Source organism: Protobothrops mucrosquamatus, unplaced genomic scaffold (genome assembly GCF_001527695.2).
Source record: "Protobothrops mucrosquamatus isolate PMUCROS unplaced genomic scaffold, P.Mucros_1.0 scaffold_300, whole genome shotgun sequence".
Taxonomy (NCBI): Eukaryota; Metazoa; Chordata; class Lepidosauria; order Squamata; family Viperidae; genus Protobothrops; species Protobothrops mucrosquamatus.
In genome coordinates, this window is record NW_015386376.1 from 151,972 (window position 1) to 166,768 (window position 14,797).

At 38.3% G+C, this 14,797-nt stretch overlaps 1 protein-coding gene across 1 annotated transcript in view; it reads left to right on the forward strand.

The window, feature by feature from the left end:
• Nucleotides 1-13,928, forward strand: part of UBE3D (ubiquitin protein ligase E3D) — a 90,180-nt gene extending 76,252 nt beyond the window's left edge. Inside the window, exon 9 of the mRNA XM_015832083.1 lies at nucleotides 13,741-13,928. Within this exon, the coding sequence (XP_015687569.1) occupies nucleotides 13,741-13,761 (21 nt within the window). The 3' untranslated portion in view covers nucleotides 13,762-13,928. The remainder of the gene's footprint in view (nucleotides 1-13,740) is intronic.
• Nucleotides 13,929-14,797: the final 869 nt, after the last annotated feature.

Here is a 14,797-nt window from a genome sequence, read left to right on the forward strand (position 1 = left end):
AAACCGGTCAGTCCTAGAGGAGATCAACCCTGACTGCTCTTTAGAAGGCCAGATCCTGAAGTTGAAACTCAAGTACTTTGGCCACCTAATGAGAAGGAAGGATTCACTGGAGAAGAGCCTAATGCTGGGAAAGATTGAGGGCAATAGAAGAAGGGGACGACAGAGAATGAGGTGGCTGGATGGAGTCACTGAAGCAGTAAGCATGAGCTTATATGGACTCCAGAAGATGGCAGAGGACAGGAAGGCCTGGAGGAACGTTGTCCATGGGGTTGCGATGGGTCAGACACGACTTCGCAACTAACAACAATGGCATGAGTATCAATCTCTGCTTGCAAGTTCATCACCTGTTTGCATCTATATTTGTCTCTTGATATGCATAGAGTTATTAAATTTAGGTAATCTCTAAAAGGATTCTTTTTCAAGGCCGCACACAAAAGTGCTTTCAGTGTTTAGACATAATAGGCACAAAAATAGTTGAGCATATTTATATACCAGAAGTTCTCAAAGTGAGTAGGGACCCCCTGAAGGATCACACAAAAATTTAGGGATCACAGAGTTTTACAAAAAATGTTTATCCTTGTACAGGCAAACTGGGAGCACTGTCAAAACTTGCTTCAGGCTTTATTTTGCCTGTACATGTCCCCTACTGGTTCACAAAGTTGAAAAAGTATTAGGATATATAAATTCCATTTTAATTTTTAATTTTAATCTATTACTTTCTCACCCACAGGTAGCTCCAATAAAGTTATTATTGTATTCATAAGGGGAGGGTCATACCCATTAATAATATTAAGAGTTTTCGAAGTTTAAGAAACCCCAGTTATAAAAAAATAAACATGAACAGTTATGTTTTCTGAGGTGAAAAATAGATCCCTCTTGCGGAATTATTATTTTAGTCCTGACATGCCCTGATCAAAATACTATTCAGATGAAAATATGTAGTCCAGATGAAAATATGTAGTCCAGCTTTCCCCTACCCTTCCCATTTTTTTCCTAATAAGCCCAGTAATGAATATACCATAATGATGTTATATAATTTGATGTTATATAATTTGATGATTAGCAGCAAAGGAAGAAATTTGCACTAGAATTGGTCAGCAGCACAAAAAGCATGAAAATCATTCAAGCCAATATCAAATCAACTATATCTCATTAGTTGATTCCTATCCACACAGGAACAATTAATGTAAGACGAAACAGTGATAATACAGAAGGCAGACATTGAGACAGTCATTTATTTTCCAGCTTATGCCCCACATAGTATGTATTAGGCAGTCATAGTATACCCTGCTATTGAAACTGTGTCTCATACTAAAAGATGTAGTGTTCTAAATCTTTCTGATTGCCTAAATTTGTACCAGATACAGATATCCACCTTGTTTCAAAACGTATTGATGGTATGCAAACACGATAAAATAATCCAAGTCTAACAGCATAAGACTATTTAAATTAGCCCTCAATTGTTGCTATAAAGTTGGAGAGACAGAGCGCTTAATTCATGCATAGCAGAACTGATGACCCATTTCAGCAAAAATGCTGGACTTCCATCATACACGCAGCCATCATGACATCAGTGGACAAAACCTCAGGCAGACCACATCCCCTCCTTTAAACTAGACACAGAATTCCACTCCTTCAGGCAGAGGAAGAGGGAAAGAAATTTCTCCCTACCTCTCTTTGCAAGAAAAAGTCATCTTTTTGATCTGAGATAACATAAAATAAGCATGAAAGTAGCAGACTCAATACAATAAAGGTGAGTTGCATATAATGAACATCCCTTTCTTAAACCCTACACTGACATACCTGAGAATTAAGGAAGTGTTTGGGCATAACTCAGACACTTACTTTTGCTGAGGACTTATAAATGTAATGCCAACTTCAGATTCTAATTGTGTCCTCCATTCCATACATAGCTAAATCCTGTTTAAAAACATAATATTGCTACCAAGAGCAAGTTCTATGGGCTTCAATGAATTCCACATTTTAGTTTCTTTTAGAATGTCTATGGAGATTCTTAGTTATCCAGATCATGGTTTTTCAAGAGGCAACTGAATTTTCTTTGTTTTTCCTTGAAGACATTTCACTTCTCCAAGAAGCTTCTTCAGTTCTGATTGAATGGTGGGGAATGGAAGGATTTATATTCCTTAGCAGTCATCTGGTGGTTAGCCCTGTTTCTGAGAGTCATTGAGGCCACTTGGAGGTTTGTCTGTGCCAGAGGACATTTTTTTTAGAAAGTCTATTGATTAGGCATAAAATAACAGAAGTTTAATGGTTTCTTAAAAGAGAAAAGATTTGATATTAGCAGTATCTGTGATTTTATGCTTTCCTGTTCAGGACTTAACAAATAATTGTTGAAATAGGATATTTAAGAAATATGAAACCAAATTAATATTTCTGTGTTAAGAGCCCCACCCTACATTTTGATGCCTTCTAAGGCTTGAAAGGTGTAGTCAGGTGCCCATTCTTTCTTTTAAACCATCTGAGACTGAAATTTTATTTTCTACTTTACTATTAGACAAGGTAGACCAAATTAGAAAGAGATGTAGAAGTTTGGAATGGTACTTTATTGATAACATTCTATGAAACCTGAATCTTGAAAGCAGGATCAGTCTGTTTCTTTCTAAAGCTTTCTCTTATTTCTTGAGCTTAAAGCATGTTTTTGTTTTTATAACCATTTCTGCATAGTTACTACAAAGTTATCTCAATGGCTCTTTAACTCACTTTTTTCATTTTATACCAATTTAAATTTCCTTTTCTGCTAATGGAGTTCATAAGTAATCTCTACATTTTTACCTATCTCCTGCTCCCATTTCACGGTGTTTTCTAGTAATCTTATTTGTTTAAAGCAATTATGTGCCACTTTACCCTGAAGTAAAGTCAAGTAAGAATATATATAAAATAATGTTAAACTACCTTTACAATAGAAAGTAGAGTCATAATCATTGGCATCCTTTGGAAGTCCCAATTATGTCATTATGAATGTTCATCAGTCATGTCATAATACTAATGATATACAGAATGCAAGATACATCATTTACATAATGAAACATGATATACATGATGATACCCATGATGATATTTTATTGTGTTTCCCAGAAAATAAGACCCAACCAGAAAATAAGTCCTAGCATGTTTTTTCAGGGTGCTTGTAATGTAAGCCCTACCCCAATTAAGATCATTAGCCAGATGTCCGTTGCAACACACGATGGACATACTGAATTATAAAATAATATTATATAATTAAATATAAATAAATAATATTATTGACATTAATACTTAAAATAAATGATAATATAAATTATAATTAAATATTAGTACATACCGTACCGAAGTGGGCATCTTTGGATGAGAGGTAAATATACTGTATTTAAACCAATGAACTTGAGACACCGTCAGCGCACGCACAGGAGGTGGCGAGCATGCGGGGGCCGACGGTGTCTGGCAGCAGCTGCAGCCCACTGGCCCCTTGGCTGCTGCACTCTGGGCCTTTGAAGCCTGTGCAGTGCAGGTTAGCTGGCCTGTTCTATCCCACCATTTGCTTGCCTGCAGCTGCAACAGGACAGGTGGCCACGCAGCACATCCGGTGGGCCAGTGCCACCGCCACGAGGTGAGGCGAGACAGGTGGCGGGGGATGGATCTGCCCCACACTCCTGACACCGGCGCACCTCAGCGCCCCATAGCCAGGCCACACCTCCTGCCGTACCTCACCTCGTGGCGGCATCATCCCACCGGACATGCCGCACACCCATCTGCCCCATTGCGTCTGTGGGCAAGCAGACGGGACAGAACGGACCAGCCCAGAGGTAGCAGTGCTCCTACTCACCTGCACTGCGTGGGCTTCACAGCCCCAGCTCCAGCCAAGGGACCGGTGGGCTACGGCTGCTGTCAGACATTGTCGGCTTCCGTGCACTCGCCGCCTCCTGTGCATGAAAAAATAAGATGTCACCTGAAAATAAGCCCTAATGGGTCTTTTGGAGCAAAAACAAATATAAGACTTGGTCTTATTTTCGGGGAAACATGAGTAAAAATCAAGAAGTAACAGATATAAGTTATAAAGTGATTTTAAATTCTGATATTGTTTATTGTTCTTATTGTTTATAAGAACTCCAAAATGTGAAGATTACTAGAATTCTGCAGCCAAACTTCTGAAGGACCAAATAAACAGAGGAGCCTAAACAAAGGGTGTCAGAAAAATTAAAGGTAGCAGAACCTATTGCCAGAGTTGAGAAAGAACAGTAGTTAATTTTCTCATATGCTAACAAGCTCTAAGGCACACTCTTCTGTTTGTTTACTACCATTTAGATAATTTAACATAGGATTTTCAGTAGCTATGACTTGTAGATCTTTGCAGTAATTGACATATGCAATATGACTTGGAAAGTAGAGTAAGAAAGTCCTTTGGGGACCTTTTGAAGTTTTTAGTTCAAGTCATGTTAATGTTAATCAAGATTAGAAAATGTTAATTAGCATGGAACCCTAGTGTTAATATTAGTAAGATAGGCAGCTTAATTCAAAGTTGTGTAGCCTGTGATCTTCAAAGGAGTATCATTCTTGAATTTGTTGAGAAGGTGTTTAGACTGTTCTTTTCTGCTCATTAAGATTGGTTGCAACACCCAGGGAGAAAATTTGGTAAAACCTTCACAGGTACAATTTCTTGCCATGTTCCTAAAGCAATTATGTGAACTTCGTTTGGATTTTTCTAACCCCAATCCTTTACCAAGAGACTAATTAATCATAGTTTTGAAGAATATGAGCTGGGAAGTTCCTGATTTAAATATCAGTTTAGTTCATTCACTGGATAATATGACCAATTTGGAAATTCAACTGGGGATTCATGATGTAATTCTAATTGAATATTTTGTTTCCATTATATCAAAAAATGCAAACATGGAAAGTTTGCAACTGGGAGCAGAAAGTATTGTCAGGCCAGTCCGGTTTGGATTAAAAAGCTGCACACATTAAGTTCATTGGGTTGTGGATGTCGAAGGCTGCTTTTTAAGTGAAAGGAAACCCCCAGGAGATGATTGCATACATTTACCTTTTCCCTTAGCCAAACCACAAGAAAACACATAGTATCTGGCAGAATTAAGAGGGCAAAATTCAAAGATACTTCAGAAGACAGGTTTTATTTGTAGTCTTTCAGTATTTTGTGGGAGACATGTTTTGCTTGAGTTCTCACTTGGAAATGAAAATAATAAAGTATAATTATAAAGCCTCAGACCTCAGTTTTTTTTTAAAGGAGTTTTAAACTACTTTTGGGGTGTCTTAGATTGATGAGTCTTTAGATTGATGTGTCTTTATTTTTTTCTTGCTCCGATCTTCCCAAATACTGATCCACTTTGCTGTGCTATATGGAGTGATGACTTAGTTCATACAAACTGAATTGAGCATCATGTTGTCTAGTTGAATCTGCATGTTTGATAAGAATATCCCAAGGACCTCCTCTAGTTGAGGGAAGGAGGCAGTGGTGGGATTCAGCTGGTTCGCACCAGTTCGGCAGAACCGGTAGCTAATTTTTTNCAACCATGACAACTTACACAATCAACACACCACGTTCTGATATTCTCACACACAGAAACAACAACCCCCCTGACCACAACATCCAGGACACAAACGTCCAAAACACAAATCCTGCAACCTCACAAGACACTCACACACAACAAAACATACACACACAACACCTAAGTAACAACAGAATATTAAGACCAAGACCAAAACTTCCCCCTGCAATGAAATATAACTTATCACATTCAAAGAAACAAACATTACAGCCCAATTCCCAAACAGCTGATAGGCGCACTGGATCTACGCACCAAACAGCTGACAAGCGCGACTTTTGAAAATGGTCTTGAGACTGACTGCTTTATCCCTTTAAGAGCTTCTTAAGCATGCTATGTGCACATGCCTCACTAAAACCGTTATAGAACTGTTATGTAAATTTATGCGCTTACTCTCCCCCCCTTCTCATTTAGCCCTTTGCTCTGATGATGTTAACAGTTTGTTAACGAAAGCTCAGCAATTAATAAAAAAAGCCTTTTACCTTACATCCCAGAGTGCTTTATTTTTATCTGCAAAAATAACCCCCACTAAGAATTGGTGGATGAATTGGTTTCTGGGCTGGTATATCAAGTGATAATTAGGTTTTTCTCTTGTTATTATTGCAGCATAAAAATCAATAGAATTTTGTGGTGATTTCCTTTTCCGTCTCCTGAAAGATCAGAAGTTGAAATTAGAGTGACATACAAGCATTCAGTAGAGAAACTCTCAAGTTCGTATTGGAATGTTGCCTATTTTAGAGGAACTTGACTGGTAAAACAAATGGAATGCTTTATCTGTATTTTTTTTTATATGTGCATTTATGTTTCAGCTTTCCTATTCTGGGATGAGCCACAGAAAGTTATCTTAACTTTATGAAGATAATTTTGTAAAAAGTTATTATTTTTTCAGACTGGGAGGAATGTTTGCTTTGATTTATTGTGTGCAATGAAAACATGTTTCAGGTGACACATTTTCCCTCAAAAAGTAGTTCCTCTCACCATAGAGGTCACCCTTTCCTTTGAAGATTATGATTTGTTCCATTCGCTTGACAAATCAGTTGTCAAACTGGGGGAGAGGACAATGTTCCTGAATTGATATAACTGCAGATTATCTCATGTGGAGGATTGTTGGTTACTGAATAAACATCATTGTTCCTGGCTGATATTAAAACTTCTATGCTAGTAACATTTTAAAAAGTAGCTAAAATTCACAGGCACTTTGGAAACTTATTTTTTCTTTGGGGAGAAAAAAAAAAACTCTGACTAATGTCAGTTCTTCATGTGTCACATTGAATTGCTGCCTTTTTTGCAGCCAAGAGGGCAGTGTTGAAAAATAAATCCATTTCTTTTATCATATAAAGAATAACAGAGTTGGAGGGGACCTTGGAGGTCTTCTAGTCCAACCCCCTACTTCTGAAGGCAAAAATAGCTTCAAATGCCTTCACTGTGTTTGAATTTTGGGGAACCTGCTTGTATTTCACAGAAAAAAACCCCAGGAATATCTATTTGCATGTCTATTCATAAGTAAGCTCATTAAAAGAAAGAAAGAACACCTGTTCTCTATGCAGAAAACCATTGCTCAGTCTTAGGCATCTTCAAATAGGGCTCAGAAAGACCAGTGCCGCTTTTGTACTAGCTGCATATAACTGAAGACATAGCATGCTGAGTTAGATGGACCAATGGGTCAGACCAGAATAAAGCACTTCCCATGTTATCAGCTTCTGTAGTTACCTGTAATTTTTGCCTTTCATTTTCACTAAAAGATGTTGAGACTCTAGAAAGAGTACAGAGAAGAGCAACAAAGACGATTAGGGGACTGGAGCATATAAGGAGCGGCTGCTGGAATTGGGTATGTCTAGTTTAACGAAGAGAAGGACGAGGGGGGACATGATAGCAGTGTTCCAATATCTCAGGGGCTGCCACAAAGAAGAGGGAGTCAAGCTATTTTCCAAAGCGCCTGAAGGCAGGACAAGAAGTAATGGGTGGAAACTAATCAAGGAGAGAAGCAACCTAGAACTAAGGAGAAACTTCCTGACAGTTAGAACAATTAACCAGTGGAACAACCTGCCTCCAGAAGCGGTGAATGCTCCAACACTGGACGTTTTTAAGAAGAGACTGGACAGCCATTTGTCCGAAATGGTATAGGGTTTCCTGCCTGAGCAGGGGGTTGGACTAGATGACCTCCAAGGTCCCTTCCAACTTTATTATTATTATTATTATTATTATTATTATTATTATTATTATTATTATTATTATTATTATTATTATTATTATTATTATTATTATTNTCCCAAATACTGATCCACTTTGCTGTGCTATATGGAGTGATGACTTAGTTCATACAAACTGAATTGAGCATCATGTTGTCTAGTTGAATCTGCATGTTTGATAAGAATATCCCAAGGACCTCCTCTAGTTGAGGGAAGGAGGCAGTGGTGGGATTCAGCTGGTTCGCACCAGTTCGGCAGAACCGGTAGCTAATTTTTTATTGCCCAGGCCCAGAACGGACTTCCAGAAGCAGCATCTACATAGAGAACCGATTGTTCACATATTTGAATCCCACTACTGGAAGAAGGTCATGGACCAGATGGCTGGCCTTTTCTGTTGCAGTTCTTGTATCTTGGAACTCCTGGCCTCCAAAGGTCCAGCCAGGATTTCCTTCTCCTGGGATTTCATAAAACTGTTAAAACAACATTATTGTATCGTGGTTTTAACTAGCATTGAAATTTTTTGTTGGCCATTTGGAGAATTTCTATTAATTCTATTTCTCTTCTTTTTGCTTTTATTGTAGTCTGTATCTTTATACCTGCAAGATTCAATGGAATAGACTGGGTTTTACACACACACACACACAGGCTGAAATTTACAAAAGAATTTACAAGAATTTACAAAATATACTAAATGACTCCTGCACTGGTACTTAGGTCTAATTAGAAATAGATCTGAATGAGCTTAGTAGGAAAATCTCATATAAAGATATATATATATATTGCATCCTTAGAATCTTTACTATATAACAAATACTGCAACTTCTGACATGTTAAAGCAAGAATTTGAAGGGTCTTCCACCGGTACCCACCCCGTTATTTTGAGTTTTTGTAGTAAACAGTGGGGGAAGCAAAAATAACCCCCACTAAGAATTGGTGGATGAATTGGTTTCTGGGCTGGTATATCAAGTGATAATTAGGTTTTTCTCTTGTTATTATTGCAGCATAAAAATCAATAGAATTTTGTAGTGATTTCCTTTTCCGTCTCCTGAAAGATCAGAAGTTGAAATTAGAGTGACATACAAGCATTCAGTAGAGAAACTCTCAAGTTCGTATTGGAATGTTGCCTATTTTAGAGGAACTTGACTGGTAAAACAAATGGAATGCTTTATCTGTATTTTTTTTATATGTGCATTTATGTTTCAGCTTTCCTATTCTGGGATGAGCCACAGAAAGTTATCTTAACTTTATGAAGATAATTTTGTAAAAAGTTATTATTTTTTCAGACTGGGAGGAATGTTTGCTTTGATTTATTGTGTGCAATGAAAACATGTTTCAGGTGACACATTTTCCCTCAAAAAGTAGTTCCTCTCACCATAGAGGTCACCCTTTCCTTTGAAGATTATGATTTGTTCCATTCACTTGACAAATCAGTTGTCAAACTGGGGGAGAGGACAATGTTCCTGAATTGATATAACTGCAGATTATCTCATGTGGAGGATTGTTGGTCACTGAATAAACATCATTGTTCCTGGCTGATATTAAAACTTCTATGCTAGTAACATTTTAAAAAGTAGCTAAAATTCACAGGCACTTTGGAAACTTATTTTTTCTTTGGGGAGAAAAAAAAAAACTCTGACTAATGTCAGTTCTTCATGTGTCACATTGAATTGCTGCCTTTTTTGCAGCCAAGAGGGCAGTGTTGAAAAATAAATCCATTTCTTTTATCATATAAAGAATAACAGAGTTGGAGGGGACCTTGGAGGTCTTCTAGTCCAACCCCCTGCTCAAGCAGGAGACCCTATAGCATTTTAGACAAATGGTTGTCCAGTCCCTTCTTAAAAGCCTCCAGTGTTGGAGCACCCACAACTTCTGAAGGCAAGTTGTTCCACTGGTTAACTCTTCTTGCTGTCGGGAAATTTCTCCTTAGTTCTAGGTTGCTTCTCTCTTTGTTCAGTTTCCATTCATTGCTTCTTGTCCTGCCTTCTGGTGATTTGGAAAATAAGTTGATCCCCTCTTCTTTGTAGCAACCCCTCAAATAATGAAACACTGCTATCATGTCACCCCTAGTTCTTCTTTTCACTAGACTAGATATACCCAATTTGTGTCAAGCATTCTTCATATGTTTTAGCCTTCAGCCCCCCGATCATCTTTGTCGCTCTTCTCTGCACTCTTTCCAGAGCCTCAATATCTTTTTTATATTGTGGTGACCAAAATTGGATGCAGTATTCCAAGTGTGATCTTACCAAGGCATTATAAAGTGATAGTATCACTTCTCATGAACTTGATTCTATCCCTCTGTTAATATAGCCTAGGACTGTGTTGGCTTTTTTCAAACCAGACATTCTATTTGCCATCAAAAACTTTGGTTTCTCCTTTGACTTTGAGCTTTTTTAACCTTCTCATTCATTTCTTGTATCTAACGTCTCTGTTGCCAATTCCACAAAATTTGGAAGGCCTTGTTTTCTTGAAGTAGTGGCTATCAAGAATGAGTGCCAACTCTACAACGAACCTGGCTGCAGCCATTTCCTTTGTTCTTAGTTGCCACATGATTGGGAGGGAGATGGAGGATGATGGAGGATTTCTACTAGTCTAAACATTTTACTGTCCCATGGGAACCAAGGTCATTTCTGTCAGTTAGATAGGGGCTGGAGCATTTAGTTAGAAAGCCCGCCAAGCTCTTCTATTGGAGAATGTAGCTAATTGTATAGGTCTGGGGTGGGAAGTTCAACTTTGCAATGTTGTTGCTTTCTGAAGGGAACTTCAGACTTGGTTTCACTTTTGACCGTGCCGATACTATGTAACCAATAAACATGTTCTTTGAGGAAATCTCTGGCCTCGGAGTTCTGATTTACTTGGTTTTGTCTATTGGAACCTTGACAATGAGCTTTTGTTTCCCAGCTTTTCTAAACAAACTACAGCATCTGCCAAAGAAGCCATGGTGGCGCAGTAGTTAGAATGCAGTATTGCAGGCTAACTCACTGCTCACGGCCAAGAGTTCGATTCTGATGGCTTGCCTTCAGCCTTCAGCCTTCCATCCTTCCGAAGTCGATAAAATAAAACTGCCCCAGATTGTTGGGGACAATATACCGACTCTGTCAATTGCTTAGAGAGGGCTTTAAAGCACTATGAAGTGGTATGTAAGGCTAAATGCATTTGCTATTGCTATTACATGGTGAAAGATGCCATTACAGTTGAAAGCAGGTTTCTTCCTAAGCATTTTCAAAATGCTCCCTAATAATGATTGCTAATTTGACAATTCCATATATTGCTAGCTGAGAAAAGTAATCTTCCCTTGATAAAGCAATATAAAAGGGATCTTGCCTGATAACTAATATTCTGAGTTTGGAAATAAAAATGTAGGTTAGGTATGGTATTGTAATCCAAGTAAATATCAGTAGGGGATCTCCTTTTGCGAGCAGTAATACAGTAATCAAATATGTAGCTAATTCAAACAAATAGTTGATCTATGTAGTGGCATGAAGCAGCGAGCAAAAACAATGCAAGGACATTTAGAATTCTGAAAAAAATCATGTAACAGAAGGATCCATGTTCAGTGGCGTAGCAAAAGCATTGCATACTTAAAAATCTTGGCATTTTCTTGGCTTAAAAATAGCTTCAAATGCCTTCACTGTGTTTGAATTTTGGGGAACCTGCTTGTATTTCACAGAAAAAAAACCCCAGGAATATCTATTTGCATGTCTATTCATAAGTAAGCTCATTAAAAGAAAGAAAGAACACCTGTTCTCTATGCAGAAAACCATTGCTCAGTCTTAGGCATCTTCAAATAGGGCTCAGAAAGACCTTTTGCGCTAGCTGCGTATAACTGAAGACATAGCACAGTGATGGCGAACCTTTTAGAGACTGAGTGCCCAAACTGCAACCCAAAACCCACTTATGCATCATCAAGTGCCGGGTGGGTGTGGCCAATTGGGTGGCCATGGCCCATTGGGTGGGCTTGGCTGTGATGGTAACGGAAGATTGGGTGTGACTAAAAAGTTCGATCAATCAATTCCAACTTTGCAAGATCTTTTTTTTTCCCTGCAAGAAGTTGAAATTGACTGAGTGAACCTTTTTTTTTTTTTTTGCACACGGCGGCGGAGGCCTAAAGCGAAAAGGTTTTAGAAAACCCAGCTGAAGGCCTGGGGCGACGACACGCGTGCCCACAGAGAGGGCTCTGAGTGCCGCCTCTGGCACCCGTGCCATAGGTTCGCCACCACTGACATAGCATGCTGAGTTAGATGGACCAATGGGTCAGACCAGAATAAAGCACTTCCCATGTTATCAGCTTCTGCAGTTACCTGTAATTTTTAACTTTCATTGTCACTAAAAGATGTTGAGACTCTAGAAAGAATACAGAGAAGAGCAACAAAGATGATTAGGGGACTGGAGCATATAAGGAACGGCTGCTGGAATTGGGTATGTCTAGTTTAATGAAGAGAAGGACGAGGGGGGACATGATAGCAGTGTTCCAATATCTCAGGGGCTGCCACAAAGAAGAGGGAGTCAAGCTATTCTCCAAAGCGCCTGAAGGCAGGACAAGAAGCAACGGATGGAAACTAATCAAGGAGAGAAGCAACCTAGAACTAAGGAGAAACTTCCTGACAGTTAGAACAATTAACCAGTGGAACAACCTGCCTCCAGAAGCGGTGAATGCTCCAACACTGGAAGTTTTTAAGAAGAGACTGGACGGCCATTTGTCCGAAATGGTATAGGGTTTCCTGCCTGAGGAGGGGGTTGGACTAGATGACCTCCAAGGTCCCTTCCAACTTTACTATTATTATTATTATTATTATTATTATTATTATTATTATTATTATTATTATTATTATTATTATTATTATTATTACTACTACTACTACTACTACTACTACTATGAGTAAAGGATGCCTTCAGTTAGCTGCCTTCTTTGCTATTTTCCTTGATATGTGGGACATCTTAATACGAACCGAGACAACATGAAATTTTCTAACATGGCAAATAGAATAATATTGGTATCAGAGCCACAGAGAAGCACTATGTCTTTAATTATCTCCGAAAGCAAAACATCACTGTTCCAAAAATTACAAACAGGGAGGGGGAGATCAAGTTCCATGTTACAAGGCTCTTCCTGCTACCTTCATGTAGTCCTAGATCTGTTTTTCTTGGGGGGGGGGAGGGTTTGTTCAGTTTTCACTAATCTCTTAATGATGCATAAAATTAATTCACCTTTGCTTTGACATTTATTGATACAGATTTCTACTGCCTGCCCTATTTGAAAAAAAAAATCAGGTAGTACTGAAGCAGAACATAACAGATGAAATCTAAGAAGCATCCTATCAAAAACTGCCCTCGTGCATATTAAAACCCAGCTTGCAAAGCGAGCCAAACAAGAATGTTTTTGCACTGCTTTCGAAAAGTGCCATCGGAACCAGTACACTAACTGACATGCAATCATTAGCAATCCCCTTTTGCTGATTTTATTTCTGTATTCATCCTATAATTTTATCTTAGTGATTAAAATTTCTTTGAATTTTTGGCCGGGAATGATTTATTTCATAAATTGGGTAACTCATCATAGGAATTGTATTAATTTACTAAATGGGTAAACATGGAATTAAATGCCCAGATTCTATCAGTGAGATTCTTCAGGGCACATTAAGTTTTGGAAGGAATTTGACTATCTCAACACAGAGCTTTTTTTTTTATTCTTTGTTTCATAAAGTGAAAATGTCTGTACCTGCTTGATGTTAGTAGCAGATGTCACATTATATGCAGTGCAATTTATGATTTCAATCTACACTCGGAAGTCAGAAGAGATAAAAGTGAAAATGCCATTTCTTCAGAACACTTTCCTCTTTCTAAGTGATTGGAACACTTGTCTGCACTGTTTATCTGACTATAACTTATTGAGAATGGTTTTGTTCATTTGTGGATGGGTGTCTGTATAAGTGTGTATGTGTTAAAGCTTAACTTTGTAGATGCTAATTTGAGGGCTACATTTTGTTTTCCTGCAGGTTGCATTTCTGAAAATGTAGCAGGACCTGTCAAGAATTGTGGAATATAAGGCCTCAAGTGAAGATTATCTTTCTCAAAGTGGTACCAACGATCCTGAATCAAAAACTGGATATTTCAGCCTTTTGTTGACTTTGGAGTCTTCTGATGTTCAGAAAATTTGACAGAGGCAAGTTGTTCAAGCATAGTTCAGAAGTGAATTAATTTGAAATGTCAGACGTCTGAGATCATTGTAATTAACATCCTACTAATTCCCCAAGGAGAAGTCCATTATCTTCTGAAACAACATCAGCTTTACAAAGAAGGCTTGATAGTAGCTCCTTTGCCTTTTTTGAGGAATTAAAAAATAGCTGCCAGGACTAGGCATTGGCTATTTCAGTGTCCAAATGAAAAAGTAAACTGCAACCCTTTGTGGTAAGCTATTTTTTAACTATAATTATTTCAAGAGGTCCTGCAAATCAAATGGGTTAAAATGGAAGTTCTCAGAGTGTGGGTTGGGGTTCTCTCAGTACCACCACCTCCCTCCATTGGAGAGTCTCAAGCAACCTAACGTGTCACAATTTTGTAAAAATATATATATATAATGGGACTTGTGCGGAAAACATGAGAGCATTGTCAAAATCCACTGCTCATTTGTTTGAGTGAGCCCACAGGGAACAGTTGCTGTACTATAATCTTTAAAGATTTGTGTGATATATGAAGTAAAATTGAATTATTAAAAGTGACAGATGTATTCTTTGTGCATCCTTAACACTGATGAAATCAATGTTTTGATTTGACAGGAACACTCAACACACAAACTCATTTATCATTTTAGGGGGTGACAGAGTTGAAGAGCCATTGGAGTAAAGGTGGCTTTCCGTACGCTTGCATTCCACACCGACTGATTTCTCAGTGGACCCTGAGTGATACAGTTGTAAAGAGCTGTGTATGAATGATAGGAAATACATGGACCTTGGCTATGATGTGGTGGATCTACTCCGATGGGCCCAATTAGAAAGAATGAAGTTGGTCCAAGAATGAGGGAGATGAAAAAGATTTTGCGGAGAATAAATTTCA